Source organism: Poecilia formosa, unplaced genomic scaffold, assembly GCF_000485575.1.
Source record: "Poecilia formosa unplaced genomic scaffold, Poecilia_formosa-5.1.2 Scaffold188, whole genome shotgun sequence".
NCBI lineage: Eukaryota > Metazoa > Chordata > Actinopteri > Cyprinodontiformes > Poeciliidae > Poecilia > Poecilia formosa.
The window spans coordinates 106,911-123,209 of NW_006800127.1; the positions used below are offsets into that span (position 1 = coordinate 106,911).

The 16,299-nt window shown below is 39.6% G+C and overlaps 1 protein-coding gene across 1 annotated transcript; it reads left to right on the forward strand.

The window, feature by feature from the left end:
• The first annotated feature begins 149 nt into the window (after positions 1 to 149).
• On the forward strand, positions 150 to 14,266 carry LOC107832886 (cartilage acidic protein 1-like). The gene is made up of 12 exons (XM_016678692.1): positions 150 to 194; positions 466 to 622; positions 2,998 to 3,132; positions 3,219 to 3,361; positions 6,830 to 6,966; positions 8,927 to 9,009; positions 9,397 to 9,497; positions 9,612 to 9,780; positions 10,501 to 10,646; positions 11,899 to 11,941; positions 12,042 to 12,185; positions 12,413 to 14,266. The coding sequence occupies exons 1-12, from the start codon at positions 150 to 152 to the stop codon at positions 12,526 to 12,528; spliced, it is 1,419 nt and encodes a 472-aa protein (XP_016534178.1). The 3' UTR covers positions 12,529 to 14,266.
• Positions 14,267 to 16,299: the final 2,033 nt, after the last annotated feature.

Below are 16,299 nucleotides of genomic sequence, written 5' to 3' on the forward strand. Positions count from 1 at the left end.
AGGAACAGCACAGTGACACTCTTCCGGTTTCATGTGGTGCCTTACAAAAGTATTCACACCCCATGAGCTTTTNTGGGCCTTTTTTTTTTTTTTAACTCATACTGACCTTTTTCCACTGTAAACTGAATTCTGCAACAATCATTGCTGCAATGTCAATTCAGAGAAGCAAAACAGAGAAACAAGAGATAGGAAAGGTTACCTTTGCTAATAAACATGTTAAAATAGAAATGTCATTTCCATGCTTGACCTTTTGATCTTCAACCACTTAGCCTTACTTCCAGAGTAATTTTTATTTAATCACAAGTATCTGGTTCATATGTTCGAGTTAAGTGGCGGCAATAAATGTTACCTCTCAAGCTCCCAGAAAGGTCAAACGACCGAGCTGTTTTCTCACATGTCTGAGTTTGTGCTTTAAAATGTCAACAGATGTAATTTAATGAAAACGGCACGTGTTTTTTTCTGCAGGGTACCGGCCGCTATGCTATCTATATCGCCAACTACGCCAGCGGAAACGTGGGACCTCACGCTCTCATAGAGATGGACGAGGCAGCCAGTGACCTCTCTGAGGGAGTCATTGCCCTCTCCAACGTTGCAGAGCAAGCTGGAGTTAACAAACTAATTGGTGGGTGTCAAGAGCTTATGGAGACTGTGCAATAGGTCTTGATGATTTGTTTGCGCTACCTGCCCTTAAAGTGTTATCAATGCTGACATCTGTCGTAAGGAATCTGCCTTTTGTTGCAGTGGATTCTACGACAAAAAAGTCCGTAAAGGTGGATTGTTTGGCGTCAAATATGAGCAATAGAGCTAGGTTCTCCAGAGAAGGAGAAAAGAAAGAAGGGAGTAAATGAGAACGTCTTTCGGTTCTATTGTGTTTTCACAAAGACGTTAGTAGAGCATTCACTGGAAGGCAAGAAATTATACCAAATCAGCTGCCAATAAATAATAACATTCTCAATGTATTTATAGGTGTAACTTGAAGAAAATACCCTTCAAGCTATGGAGACGTGTGTCGTTTTTCCTAATTTTGAAAATGTCCACATGAAAATAGCTAACTGCCTAAATCTTCCTATATTGGTAAAATAAAATGGTAAAAACTGGTATTCAGACAAACAACCGAAGATCAGCCAACGTTATCTTTTCACGATACAAACTTAATGTTTCAGAAATAGCAAAAAGTGGCATCTTGGACTCACCAGGTCTACTTGCTCCCTGACAACAATATGATCAGAAGAGAAGTCTTTAGAAAATAACTTTTTATGTCCATACGATCACCAAGCGTGGAATCTGCCAAACCTCACTGGAACCTGAGCCATGTGCTTCGATCAGATGAAATTAAACTTGAGTGTTTTAGAAGCAAATACTTCATGTAGGTCTGGCATGAAACACAGGGTGGATATTTGGAAAAGTACTATTTGTCCGCTGTTAATGGAGGATAATGTGTGATGGAGTGTGCTAGTGTCTCTTTCCAAGGGCCATCAGCACCTTGTCTGAGCCAATGGCATTCTGAAGCCTTTGAAATGTAAAAAACTATTTTAAATACAAATATGGCGGCCTGTGCCAGAAAAGTGAAAATGTGTTGTCCCTGCATCTTTCAGCAGCATGGTGATCTAAAACATCTGGCCAATTGGCTCCAATGGTTTACCAGACACAACATGCTGAAAAGGCCTGAATAGTTCAAAGAGCTAAATCCAATTTATATCCAGTTAAACTTCTTAGCATAGGCTTTGTGTTCTTTTGATGTTGGTCTTTTGAAGTATTTTTTATTTTAGTTACAAATCTGTGGTTTTATGAATACTTTTTTTCTTTAATAGATATTTTGTTTTCCTGAATTTATTTCTGCATTTTCTTTAAAACTGTTCAAATGAGTTCAACACTTTTGCCAGCCGTCTGTTCTTTCATTTTAGAGCTCTAAAGCCAGAACTCCCTCATCTCTGTGACTCAATTCAAGCTCGCTGTACAGCCAGTGATGTATAGAAAAGTGGAGCAGTAAATGCCAGAAAGGCCCAACCTAAGTATGATTTGTTTCCTCATAACCAAGAGTGAGATCACCTGTTAATGAAACTTTATTGTAACCACTGAAAAGTCCTTGATGTTGATGTTCCACTGAGTTTCGAAAATGGGCAATGACTTTGTGTTTGAGAGCGACAGAATTAAGCTTTATCATCTCTGGAACATTTTTTTTTTCTTTTTTTTTTTTCCCACGTGAAGGACATCATCTGATCCACCCAGGGGGCCAGAGCGAGCTGGTTCACAGTTACTGTGAGTGATGTTAGCTGGACGGCTTTGTCATCAGACTGCTGTTAATCAGAGCAGACGGACAGCCTGTGAAGTTGTATATCTGATGGTTACATATCTCTGGAGAGGCGTTTCGTGGTTTATTGCTGTTGGGGGCAAGTGATATTTGTCCGGGCTGATGAAGCGGGCCAGTAAATCAGGCGCAGGGCCTGACTCACTCACAGCACTGACTCTGCACGGAGAAAGGGCAATCAAAGCCCCGTCAGCTATATAATTAAACTCTGCTGGTCTGAGATGAAACTCTCTAGCAAGATGCTTTTACTTTATAGGAAGTCATTGGAAAATCATGGGGTGATATTCGCCGTGATTTTTTATTTTTTTTCCATCTTGGTGATTAAATTACTGCTAGTCTTTGGTTAATGCAAAACATCTCAGTATGTGTTGTATCACTAGTCCGCTGTATTTGTTTGCACTTGTACTTCCCTTGTAGTTATTTACCTGTGTTTGTAGCCATCAGAATTGGAGTCTGTGTCAGCAAAAAAAAGCCCTACACAGTTCGAAGCAAATGGACCGAAAAGACACTAATGATCTCTTATAATTCCCTTCTGTTATGGAGTCGATCTCTCTCCTGTTGTTCAGTACAGTATTTCACCTTCCCGGTTTCATTCTTTTTTTCTCTTTCAAAAAACTTCTTCTCTGTTTAACTAGCTGCCTTATTTTGTCTTACTGAGGGACCTTCTCTCGCTGTATCCATCTGCACAGGGGGGAGAGGCGTGGTGGTGGGGCCAATTGTTAGTCAAACTCTATCTGATATCTTCTGCGACAATGAGTACGGATCCAACTTCCTGTTCAGAAACAACGGCGATGGAACTTTTACTGATGTTGCGCAGCAGGCCGGTAAGGGACATGCAGTGTACATTTTGAAGAAACTAAACACGTCTAGGCTTTAGAGTATGAAAGAACCTTTCGGTGTGTACTTCCAGGAGTGGAGGACCCCATGCAGCATGGCAGAGGGGTGGCACTGGCAGATTTTAACCGCGACGGCAGGACTGACATCGTGTACGGGAACTGGAATGGACCTCACCGCCTGTACATACAGCTAAACAACCGCAAGCAGAAGTTTAAGGTGAAATGATGTCTTTCATTCAATAGAAAAAAAAAAAAAAATCCTGTATGTGGTTCCACAAAACAAACGACATTTGAATGGCTCATGATCCAAAGGTTCACACATACATGCACATCATTTAGAAAATACAAAAAAGATTTTTTTTAAATTATTAATTTATAATTATTTTCTAAACTAAAAACATCTTACAGTTTTGTTTCTCACACAGAATATGGTTTTTATTGATAGATATAAAACTGCAATCTGGTACCATTAGGAGAACCTGACCAGTGAAGAATAGAGAAAATAGGCCAATAATAAATGCAAAACTGTTATAAGTAATAACGATTTTGTAATTACTTAATTATGGAGTAACTTTACGGAAGTTACTCCATAATTAAGTACCAATTTAAAACTCACTGGCAGCTCTGTGCATAATCCAGACAACATATTTTATCATGTTGTCTTTGAGCATGATAAAATCTCGATCAGTGATTCCCACAATCAAAAAACACATTTCACATCTCAGGTTGTTAGTCTCCATTTGTTGTCCTCTGATCAAAATCAATGTCTAATGAGAAACCAGGATAAAATCAGCAAATCTAAACTGTTATCACAGTGAATGTGTTCTTGTTAGTGCTAACAATGGGCTAATGCATTAGCACCTCTCATGGAGCTTCAGTTTGGGTTTAAGTGGTATTTAAAGGCTCCTGTGATTTACTCCATCAATGACCAGTGTTGTACATGTGTCGTTTGGGGTCTTTATGTCACTCGGCTGCAGACACAGAGGAATGAGCTGTGCTGGGTGTGAATCTGCAGACCCTTCCCTTCGTGCTCGGTGATCTACCTCTCACTGCCTGCCCCCACATCCTTTACACGGGGGATAAACGTCACAGGAGCCATTTTTATATGGGTCAAGTATGGGGTTAATGTGTGATACTTAGCCCCAAGACTACTCAATCATACCAACACACACGTCTCAACTCTTCCACACTCTTACGGATAAGACAAACAAAATTAGGGCATAGTGTTTTCCTGTTTGACAACAAGTTAAATCTCAAGCCAACAACATATTCAGACACCAGAAAAGCTGAGACTTTTCCATATTATCCAATATTGACCTTTGGCTTGCATAATGAAGCTGTTGTATCACTTCAATAAACCAACACTTAAATCGGGCTGAGCCAGCAGCTTTGCCTTGGTAATGGAAAGTGCAGATTGGGCCATTTGATGTTTAATTAAAATCTGTTAGATAGGTTACTCTTTACAGTAGGTTGGGTACCTGCATATATATATACACACACGCCCACACATCCAATACATAAAATCAATTTATATATTTGGAAGATGGCCTTAGCAGAAGTTATACAATTTTTCTTGTTTATTGAAAATGCACTTAAAGTGAGATTCTGTTGTTGCAAATAAGGTATTTTGATAAAAAAAAGCTTTTTGTGAGGAGATTTGTAAGGAATTTGATTTATTACATATAATTATGATCAATTATCACTTATTTTATTACGGCTTTTTCCTCAATCACCGCAGAACAAAAATAAAAGTACTTTATCTTAGAAGCATTCATATCACATTTTTTCCACATTTTGTCATTGGGAAACATCAGTGTAGTTTGTAGGGATATTTATCTGACAGATAACAAAAATGTGTACATAATTGTGAAAAGTGTCAAGAAAATAGTGCATAGTCCAATTTTTTTCCCCAAGTAAAAATCTGAAAAGTGTGTTGTCCATTTGTATCCAGATCCTGATTTAACAGTTTGCAGAAACAGAAAGTTTATCGATTCTTGTCCATAGTTAGGTCATCATCAGTCAGACTGGACGGAGAGCATCTGAAATCAGAAAAATCTTACCATAAATAGATAAAACAGGTTGAGGTATGCTTACAGCTCCCTCCATCATCCTTTCTGCTCCAACCACTTCCCACATCCTCTTTACCGAAAAAAAAAAAAAAAAAATCCATCCCCATAGCATGATGCTGCCACTACCATTTTTCACACAGGGCATGGTTTGTAGACCGATACTGTTTTGCATGTGGGCAAAAGTGTCTGTACTTAATATTTAATTTCACTCTCATCTGACAAAATGCTGAGAGTGAAATGATCTGCCGCCGGCCTCTTGGCACATATTCCTCTTTTTTTGATGGCAATTAATTGCAGTGGATTTGATCTAAAAGTAAAAATAATAAATAATTAAGTGAATTAAAATGTGTACTAACTTCAACACGCACACTTGCTCCATGTCGTGATGGATCCGATTTTCAACTCAAAATGTTAATGTTATGTTTATTCGCTCAGATTTTTTTTGTCTCTGCACTTAAGCAAGTGACACAGTGAATGTAGTTGTTCCCTTAGCGCCTCAGACAGCAATCCCCTCTCCTTCACCTGAGCAGGAGAAGGTCAATGTGGGCGGCCCCTACCTCTGCAGCTTTATGAGCCTTATAATTAAAACAGGGAGTAAATACTGGGAGGAGTGAAGGGCCGCTCTATAACTCTTTCAAGACTTATCACCAGCTCACTGAAGCGAGGACATATCTGTTACTTCCTCATGCAAGAACTCAACTACTGCAGAAACTTTTCTTTAGGAAGTGGAGTAGAGGGGAGGCGTCTAACCTGTGTGCCCCAATGTCTGAAAAGGACTAAGAAATACTTTTTTCATCTGTTTCCCCGTAACCATTACTGCTGTGGTATGGGGAGAAGCATAACTGAGGGAGCCATGGGCTAAAAATGGCAAAAGAATACTAGACGCATCAGGTACGCCTTAACCTAAATGGGATGTATCTAAACACAGAGGTAAAAAGAAAAATAAGACAAAATGTGATAAATTGGTCTATAAAGTGGCTTATGGATATATCTACTGCTCTATATCTATACTGTTTTATAAAACAGTATGTGAATATGACTCAACATGCAAGAGAAACCAGATTAGCAGAATATGACACGGCGGAAACTCCGAACAAAACCGAAACAACACGGAAAAGTCAGCAACATTACCTTAGCTGTACTTCCATGTCCAAACTGGTCAGAAAATGGAATGAGATATCTGGAAATGTCAACTGGAAAAATCTGGAATTCTGAAACCCTGTAAAAAGTATCGGCTTATAACAAGACACTGTCATACTTCTGTTGCACTTAAGCAGCTATTTCTGTTTACAGACAAGCACTCAGCTCTGTCAAGCTGCCATTTTCTCATATCAACAATATATTTGTGTTATTATTTTGTGCTCTGCTCTTTAAAGCAATAATCCATCACTGACAGTGATTGTTTATGCAAAAGAAAGTACGCATGTTGCATCACAGGTAAAACTTTTTTTTTTTTTCTCAAAGCGAATATACATTTGGAGAGGATTATTCAAACTCTAAGCAAGAGCTTACATGTGAGCAGTATTAGATAAATACAAATGATGAGAAGATGAATGAATACACCTACTCAATAGAAAAATGGCACTTGTTTTCTCTCCTGTTCCCCTTTTCCTCAGGACATTGCCTCCCAGAAGTTTTCCATGCCATCTCCGGTGCGGACAGTCATTGTTGCTGACTTTGATAATGACAACGAGTTGGAGGTGTTCTTCAATAACATCGCCTACAGGGGACCCTCAGCCAACAGACTCTTTAGGTACTGACAGTGAGTGAAACCCAAACACTCTTAGGTGTTTGCACTGCAAATATGAGATTTATGACATTATGCTTAAAAGGGCACTTTGATGAGGAGGTTAATAAAATGCTCTTGTGTCTTGATTTAATATTCAAATGTTATGCTTGAAAGCTGCAGGGAATTTAAATTTCCAGGAAAAGGATAGTTATCTAGTCTGGCGTCCCGCCTCTTCCTTCTTCACACATGAATGATTCTTTCATTAAGACAGTTTTAAGATCTTTCTTTGTTCATGGTTTGGTTTCCTCTCTAGATAATATTAATTAACTCAGTGCTCAAAATGTGCAAAACGTGTGATTGGTTGACTGATAGCAAAATGAACCCTTTCCTCTCTGAGTAAAATCTGATTTGGCAAAGTTTTCTGAACAGGATTCAAATTTCAGTTCACACAGAATATCAGAAATCAGTCTGTTCTCCAGAGATCTCCCGGATCAGAATATTTCTCCACGCCAGGTCACCCAAGAAAAATCTATCTTTCTGGTCTGAAAGAGGTCACTACTTCACAGCCAGTGGCTCAGCCATTGTCTTCTGTGGAGATGAACAAGCTTATTTTTTCTCCTCTTTGGCACAGAAAAAATAAATAAATAAAAACATGCTTGAACAAGCTAATTAATCCAGTACGCCAAATCAATATCAAGCTGATGTTAGTGCTATAGCAGCTAAAATCACTACATTAGTGGCTCTAAGATATCGAATCATTATAAATGTGGAACTCTAACACTTTCATGCATGGTTGTCAGCATGGTAGGCAGCTTTTCAGCCATTTGTTCTGGATGTGTGTGGTTGTTGATGGTATCCTTGCATACAGCACGCTTTGCTAGTTTGTAGTGTGTCACTGTTCATAACCACCAATATGTAAGTTAACAGAAAACTTCAAATGCAGAAAAACAGCACTCAGAGACGGTAATTGGACTCAACTTATATATAACCTTTCGAGTTATGCTGACCACTTAAGCCACTTTACACTACAGATCCATTCACCAATTTGCACAGATTGGTGAGCATGTTGGGCACACAACTGGAGGAAACTGGAATTGAACCGTCAGCTTTCCAATTGCAAGAAAATTACTCTGCCACTGAGCAACATACGTCCAAAACCAATTGATAACCATAGACAAAAATTATTAGTAACATTTTTAAGTCTTGGATTTATAATCAAAAGAAATTGAACTGTCCAATAAAGTGGACATCATGTGCTGTGAAAAAGTACTTGCCTCTTCTGTTTCGTCACATTTGGATGTTTCAGATCATCAAACAAATTTAAATATTGGACAAAGATAAACTGAGTAAACAAAAAAGTCGTTTTCAAATGATAATTTTATTCATTCAGTGCATAAGGTATCCGAATCAACCTGTGACTATTAGAAAAAGTAATTGCCTCCCTTATTAAATCCGTAATAACAGGGAATTAATCTACAATGCTTAGATTGGTGAATTCAATTTCACAGGCCAAATCCAGGCCTTAAACTATGTCTGCATATTTTGGGATTAAAACTGAAACAGTTTGTTAAGAAAGGCCAAATACAGAGACTCCTTATTTCAAGGCAACATCTTTTGATGTAATTACTTTACATCGTGTTGTCTGGTCCTAGTCTCTAGTCGAGGATATGATCTATTCTCAGCTCTGTGTTTGTATTATAAAGTTTTATAATGTTCTTTTTGATTTTATGCAACCAAAAGACCAGCTTGGGAAAGGTATAACTTATTAGCACAGCCTATAAATGCTGCAGGGTTCAGTATTGTTGGTTATTACTTAATATTTCTTCTGGAACAAATAAACTAAAGGTAAATAAACATCTCTCTGTAGTGTGCCGTCGAGTGAAATAAAATAAGTGGATGTAAATTAATTTTTAGTTTTTCTATGTTTTAGTGGTAATGCTTTGATGCTGTGCAGAAATGTGAAGGTAATGTTGTGCCTTCGTAGGGTGAGCAGGAGAGAACATGCGGACCCCCAGATAGAAGAGTTGAACATTGGTGAGGCCGCAGAGCCTGATGGACGAGGAACTGGTAATCTTGTCAAAACAATCAATAACCTTTATTTGCACAACCCTGTTATTGTCTGTAGACCTGCCTATCAAGTCTAATAAAACAGAAAATTAAATCTGATTAAGATATTTTTTGTTGAAGTTGTGAAAGGGGAAAAAAAAAATATTTTGTTACATTAACTGTAAGCGCAAATGTTACAGACACAGCGAACAAACACATCAAGAAAATCTGAGTTTCATGTGGTAGTACCATGTCTAACCACTAGATGACACCAATGCTCCACTTTTGAAAATGTTCCGAAAATGTGTCACCGGCATTATTCTTGAGTTATGTGCACGTCTTCGTTGATGAGGATAGTGATTGTTGTAAAGCCTGCTTCCTGAAGTGTTTATTGTGATGGGCCTACAGGAGCCATAGCCACAGATATTGATGGTGACGGCCGTCTGGAACTGGTGGTGTCTCATGGCGAAAGCGCAGCACAGCCGCTCTCTGTCTACAGAGTGAATCAGGTGAGTGTGCTGGTCTTAAATAGCATTTTATATTCTGTAGGGTGGTCAAGCATAAGTCATCCTTCCCTGACCCATCTCTTTCTCCTCTTCCTCCTCCTCCTCATCATGTGTCAGGGCCTCACTAACTCATGGCTCCGAGTGATTCCCCGAACCAAGTTTGGAGCTTTTGCCCGAGGAGCTAAAGTGGTTGTCTACACAAAGAAAAGTGGCCCACACACACGGATTATTGATGGGGGCTCGGGGTATCTGTGTGAGATGGAACCTGTCGCTCACTTTGGTCTTGGTAAGATCACATTTAAAGCACCAGGCAGCCCTTCAGCCGGCTAAATCTGCTCCTCTGTGAGGCTGCAACTAGTAAATTTTGCACTGTATTAACAGCCCTTTTTTATTTGACATGTTCTAAAATAACATACTTCATTTTCTAAATTATTCCAAGATTAGATACTAACAGAGGGAAAGAAAAAAAAAAGTATGGAAAGCATGTTTTTAATCCTTTGAGCTCTCTGGTCTCTCTCAGTTCTGCACCAGGGCTTGCAAAGAAAAGGTCGGCTCCTGTGGCCTTCACGTTACACTCTGCAGCAGCAAACTTTCCAAAACGTTGTAACTTTAGAAAGGGCCTCCAGACTTTCAGGGAGTTATACGTGATACACCCTGCAGCACCGTGAGAGGTTGTCATCTCGGTTCAGAACAGGTGAAATAGTCTCTGGCTCCCTGGCAGTGCACCTGTCTGGCAGGGTTACTGAAGATCTGTTTACATTAAAAATGCTACTTTAATTAAGATCCACAGAGGCTCCCGGGAGATGAGCTTTCTCTGTGCCTGATTAAAACAGTTAATGATGAGAAGAGAGTGCAACGAAGTCCCCTAAAAGGAGACAAAGATGGAAGAGTCACGACTGTCAACACATGCAGTAAATTGTTGCTCTATAGATTCGCTGAGCTCACATAACCTCTTTCTGTGTGTGCATCATATCTACCTGAAATCATTTTTTTTTTACTTAAACAGGTAGGGATGTGGCCACAAATGTTGAAGTGTACTGGCCAGATGGGCGCTCAATAGCCCGTCCTCTGGAGCCTTCAGAGATCAACTCAGTGCTGGAGATCCCCTACCCAAAAGATGAGGAGGAAGTCACTCCTACTGTGGAAATCGAGGTACAGGACACAACATTAAGCTCTGGTTGAACTTGATGGTTTAAGACATATAATTGGCTATTTTAGGAACAGCACAGTGACACTCTTCCAGTTTCATGTGGTGCCTTACAAAAGTATTCACACCCCATGAGCTTTTCTTACATTTTGTCACATCTTGTAGGATTTTTATGTGATAGATCAACATGTAAATTGGTTTCCTATATTTTGTGTGCTTGTATTCAACCTGTTGGAGAGTCCGTACTTTGCAGAAACACCCGTGGGGGGCGAGGGGGTGGGTCGTTACTAGGAGGGGGACATTCAAAGAAGCAGTTGATCTTCTTTGCAAAGTAGATCAACTGCTGTCAGACTGGATAGATATGATGTGGCATTTTGCATGTAGGCCAAAAAAAAGAAAAAAAATGGTTGTGGTTTCATTTAACAAACTACAAATTGGGCATCACACGGCTTCTTCTATGATCCTCAAAGAACAGCAGTTTTTAGCGTAGTGTTAGTGAGTATTAATCTGCATACAGGTTGACTGTTTAATAAGCAGGTTAGTTCTGAAGGTAATTGTTGCAGTGGATATTATTTAAGGATATCGAATTAAAGTCCATCTCCTGCATTTCTCACGCTCTCCACTGTCTTAGTGGCTTCAGTGCAATCCGTGTGCTCTAGTATTGTTTGGTTGTCCCCAAACTGTCTGGTCTAAACTTTTGGTAGTGGCCAGTTGATTAGACATAAAAAAAAAAAATAAGTGGGTAGAATGCATACCACCATTTCCTTTTTGATTTTTCCTTAATAAAAAAAAAAAAAAAAAAAAAATGGAAACAGTGTTCACTTTATACCTCAGTTATTCTTTGCATTGTGTCTTTTACATAAAATCCAAATGAATTCCACTACATTTTGCTTTCTGGACAGAGATTGAAAAAGTATAGAGTCCAAATAGCATTACAAGATACAATATTCCAGGAAGAACCAAGTTTGACACGGAAGCAAGTAAAGTTTATCGGATGATGAACTGCAAACCCCACAATATTACGCTGCTACTTGGTTAAAACTGACTAGTTTTCTTTGTTTTGTTTTTTTTTTTTGCCAGATCTGTTTTAGCTAAAGGAAATGCTGCCCAATTTAAGCTGGTTCTCTGTTACTTTTAAGTCGCCGGTAGAATCTGAAGATGCAGTTCAGAGAATGCGATGATATTTACTGTGAACATATTAATGGACTGTAAAGATTTTTATTTTTTTTTTTGCTTCACATCAATTGTGTTTTACAGTGCGGTCATGGATTTGCTCTAAACGAGTTTGGCCGTTGCACAGGTAAGCGGACCTCATTTATGTTCCCTTCATGATCTCCGTCTCCTTGTGTTAGTCTCCTTCAGTCAAGCGTCTTTGCCTTCCTCGCCTTCCCCATCCCTAGATAAAGATGAATGCACCCAATTCCCCTCTATGTGCCCCTCTGACCGTCCCATCTGCACCAATACCTACGGCAGCTATAAATGCCGTGCCAAGAAGAGATGCAACCAGGGCTTTGAGCCCAATGACGATGGGTCTGCCTGTGTGGGTGAGTCGTCCTGACAAAATAAATTGCTGGATTGCCCAAGATCAGGAGAACAAAGGAAGCGCCGTGAGAAAACGAGAGGCTTTAATTGCATTGGTGTTTGGGTGAAGGCTTAGCCTTGCTAACATTTCTCTGACCATTTCCCCTTTCCACACTTGTTATCTTGCATCAGTCTAAATGAGTTGTTGCCTGACAGTTTTCCGCCCTCTGTTTCTCGTTTTGCTTTGCAGCCCAGGTGGCTTACTTTGGAAGGACGCACTCTTCGGGGGAATGCAATGCTTCCCATATGCTTACTCTCACTCTGCTACCCGTCATCTCGACTCATCTGCAGATAGGACTGCTGTAGCTTTACTCTTGTCTCCTCCACTTTACCGCTGAGCGGAGATGTACAGAAACTGTGTGCAAACTTTTCTCTGAGAAATATCCTCCCACTTCTTCACCACGAAGCTCTGCTGTCTTTTCTCCTTCGGTTACTGTATATAACTGGTTGTCACCGCTGCTGTATTTTGCCCTGTGGCTCCTGGCCTCCTCTGGGAGCTTTGCTGTGAGCTGCAGAGATCAGAACTGCCACCTGTGGACCCCTGATTTCATCGCCTGGCATTCAAAGTGTGACCTGAACTGAGGCCAAGTCAATAAGGGAAGCTTTAGTATATCCCCCCTGCACATACAGAGATGAATCCGCAGAGCATGTTTATTGGAGACATCCCACCTGTATCTCTGCCATACCACAATGTGTATTAATCATTGCAGATCATTCTCACCTTGATTATGTGTTTGCTGAAAAGCGTATGGATACATAGCTTTAGGTCGTGTGTGTGTTTATGTCTGTGTGGGCGACGTGTGGGTGCCTGATTGTGCGTGGTCCAATGAAGTGTTCAGGTACAGAAACATACGCCGGACCATCTGTCGCCAATGGCAGGACACATTTATTTTTATTTATTTATTTATTTTTTTTCAAGAATAAATTATGAAATAAAATGGAGCAGAAAACGGATGCAAGGCTGTGTGTGTGTGTGTGTGTGTGTGTGTGTGTGTGTGTGTGTGTGTGTGTGTGTGTGTGTGTGTGTGTGTGGAGAAATGCATACAGAGTGTGAGACTACATCTGATGATTTGAATGAAACAAACACTGAAATGAAGTCACAGGAAGATGTTGGGAAGATTTACAATATTTTTCAATGTTGGGTTGTTTTCCACACTAGCATCAAAATGTTGATCAATTCACAGTAAAATCTGCCTTTGCAATTTCACTTTGTACACCTCTAAATTTGTGCATTACCATTATATTTTTTGCACATCCCAGATGTATGTTGTTTAATATTGCATTGTTCATCTTTGCTTTTGTGACCCTGAACCTTATGCCTGAGAGGAAAACTGTCTAGATTTGCCCCCGAGGTTTTGTGGCAGTGTAGGTAATTTTTCAACAATCAAACCTTTAAAGTTTAGATCAAGTCATAAAACAAGTAGAACTCTTTATTGTTCTGAAAATATGTATGCTTCAGTATGTTTTTACCTTGCTATGACCTGAGAAGTAAAACAAAACAAAATAAATACTATACGGTGGTCAAAAGGATGGCAAAAAATAGAATTAATGAAGATACTAACAACATTTTGATGGACAGCTTGACCGTTCCTTTGCTTTTCTGCAGGGAAGTGTCAGCTCATGGATGCACTTTAGGTTCAAAAGATATTTCTAACAGAAATGTGAACCCTCTGTCATTTTTCAGATACTATTTAGAAGATTTCTTCATGCCGTTGGACTTACCAAAGTTCTTATCTGTCAAGATGATTTCAGATGTACCGAGTAATCCGGAGGCTCATTCTTTACGGAGCTCTGTGCATGACTAAACATTTATTAATTGTGTGTTTCTGTCAGGAGACTATGAATTGCTCACAGGTGGCGTTTTATTCCGCCAGCTTTTTATTGTCTCTAAAGATGCACCAAAATATTTAGCAGCACCCACTGTAATGTAAGTCCTGAATGTCTCATAGTATCAGTTTATCAGCGACATTTTTATCTTTTTTTCCTGAAAAATAAAACGGCAGCAGTCCATTAAAAAGACAATAAACTAAAAGTCACTTACTGCGGCTCTTTGTTCAGTCCATTTTCACATTGGTGGTTTGCTTTCTGTGGTAGCCAAAGAGTCTGTGGATAGTTTATGAAGGTTCAGAAGACCATGTCCACTTAAGTCAAATATTTTAATATGTTTTTACTGACATATTTGTCGGACAATTGACCAGAGGCTGTTGCGAAGGTGAAACTTTAGAGTCAGGAAGAAAGGCAACTTTTTTTCTTTTTTTTTTTTCCCCACGGACGGACTCGGTTTCCTGACCGAGAAATGAAATGTAATCTTCCATTTTGCAGGATGGGTCAGCTAAATACGTTGGAAGGACACGGCTGAACGCGTTCCAACGTTACTGCAGGGCTTTTCTTTCCATAAAAATCATGACAGCTCTCATTACTTCAGCTGGCTGTGTGATTCCAATTTGTTCATTTTCTTTTAAGTGTCTTTTTGAAATCACTTGTTTATTGAAACTTAGCTGATGCAAAACATTTGCTGCGGATGTTACAATGCAGAAAATGATCCGAGTCCTTATTGCATGTAAATTTTATCATCTAAAACTAAATGAAATGTAATGTTTTTGTGGGCTCTGCCTTTCTAAACCCAGAGGGCGTCTCTGAAATCAGATATTGTCAGGTCACAGATTTGTGTCCAGTGAGAGAGACTTGGTTGAACTTGAAGACAATGAATAAATGTAAAATATTCCACAAAGATGCATCGGGTTGTGCTACCAACTTGTTTTTAGCCGGCGGCCAGTATTTTAGGTGGGAGAAGAAAAATACAGGTGCAGGTTTTATCTATGAACTATACCTGGGCAGGGAGGCTGATGTGTTTGTCCCAATGAGTAGCAGTGCAGGTTTACAACCATGATTCCCCACCTGTTTGTTCTGAGATGTCCTTGTGTTTAAAATAAAACCTGAAACTCAATGTTCAGGCTGTGAATTATGACAAAGCCATGGGAACACATGGGGTTGCCATAGCATCTCTAACGTAACATAGTGGATAAATGTAGTTATCTTTGGAAATCAACATTGACTTCTGCGTTACGAAGTGAAGTCGTTTTGCTTCTCAGGTGTGACACCTGATGCAGCAAAACATGACAAACCCCAAATTTTCTGAATTCTAAAACTTCTTATATAAATGTCTCATCCTATTAGTTGTTGACTTATTTTTGTTTGTGTTATTTCCAGCATTTCCCGTCAACCACCCATAAATGGGATGCTGCAGCAAGTCCGGCACCTCGGCTTCTCATGGCCTCGCCGGCGGGTGTGTATGTATGTGAACTGGTGTTGTGACCCAGAGCTTTTATTTTTTCTGCCTCGAATCAGCAGCCACAAAACCTTCATCAAAGAGAGAGGCTGCACATGCGAAGATAATGCACAATTCGCAGAAACCGATGCGGGATCTGATGGGAATGGAAATGACGAGAAAGCCTTTCTAAGTGGAAAATAGGAGAACGAAAGAGTGCCAAGAAAACACTGTCCAAACGGTGTTGGAGTATGATCTGCAGTTGTCATTTCCTCTCCGCTGCATCTGTTATATGCATCTTTTTACCCCTGATAAATGTAAGTCAAGCCATCTTTGCAGTACTTTGCACAAACTATGCTAATGCTGGCCTGAGGGTGTTCACTAAGGGTTACCGCAACCTCAGATCAAATACATCTTTTCTTCCTTGCTTCTTGCTGCCAGAGAACGTAACTCGATTTAAGCTTATCAGAGTAATTTAAGTGTGTCTGAATACAGGAATAAGTCACTGATATGACTGATAAAATGTTTTCCGTTACCTCTTAAGCATGAATGGCATCACGTGGAACGCATCTTTGTGGAAGGTCATAACTCTTTATTTTTGGCTCGTGTTTTTTTTTTTTTTTTTTTTTTAAGAAGACGTATGATACACAGATACAACAAACTATTATATATTTTTTCTTCTATTCACAGCAAGACTCTTACAACACCACCGTCTTCCAGAGAACTTCAGACCATTATTTCTTTTAAAGTTAAGATCTAGAGCTGCACATAAAATACGTACAGAAAAATGTACGTAAATGTGCAAGTGA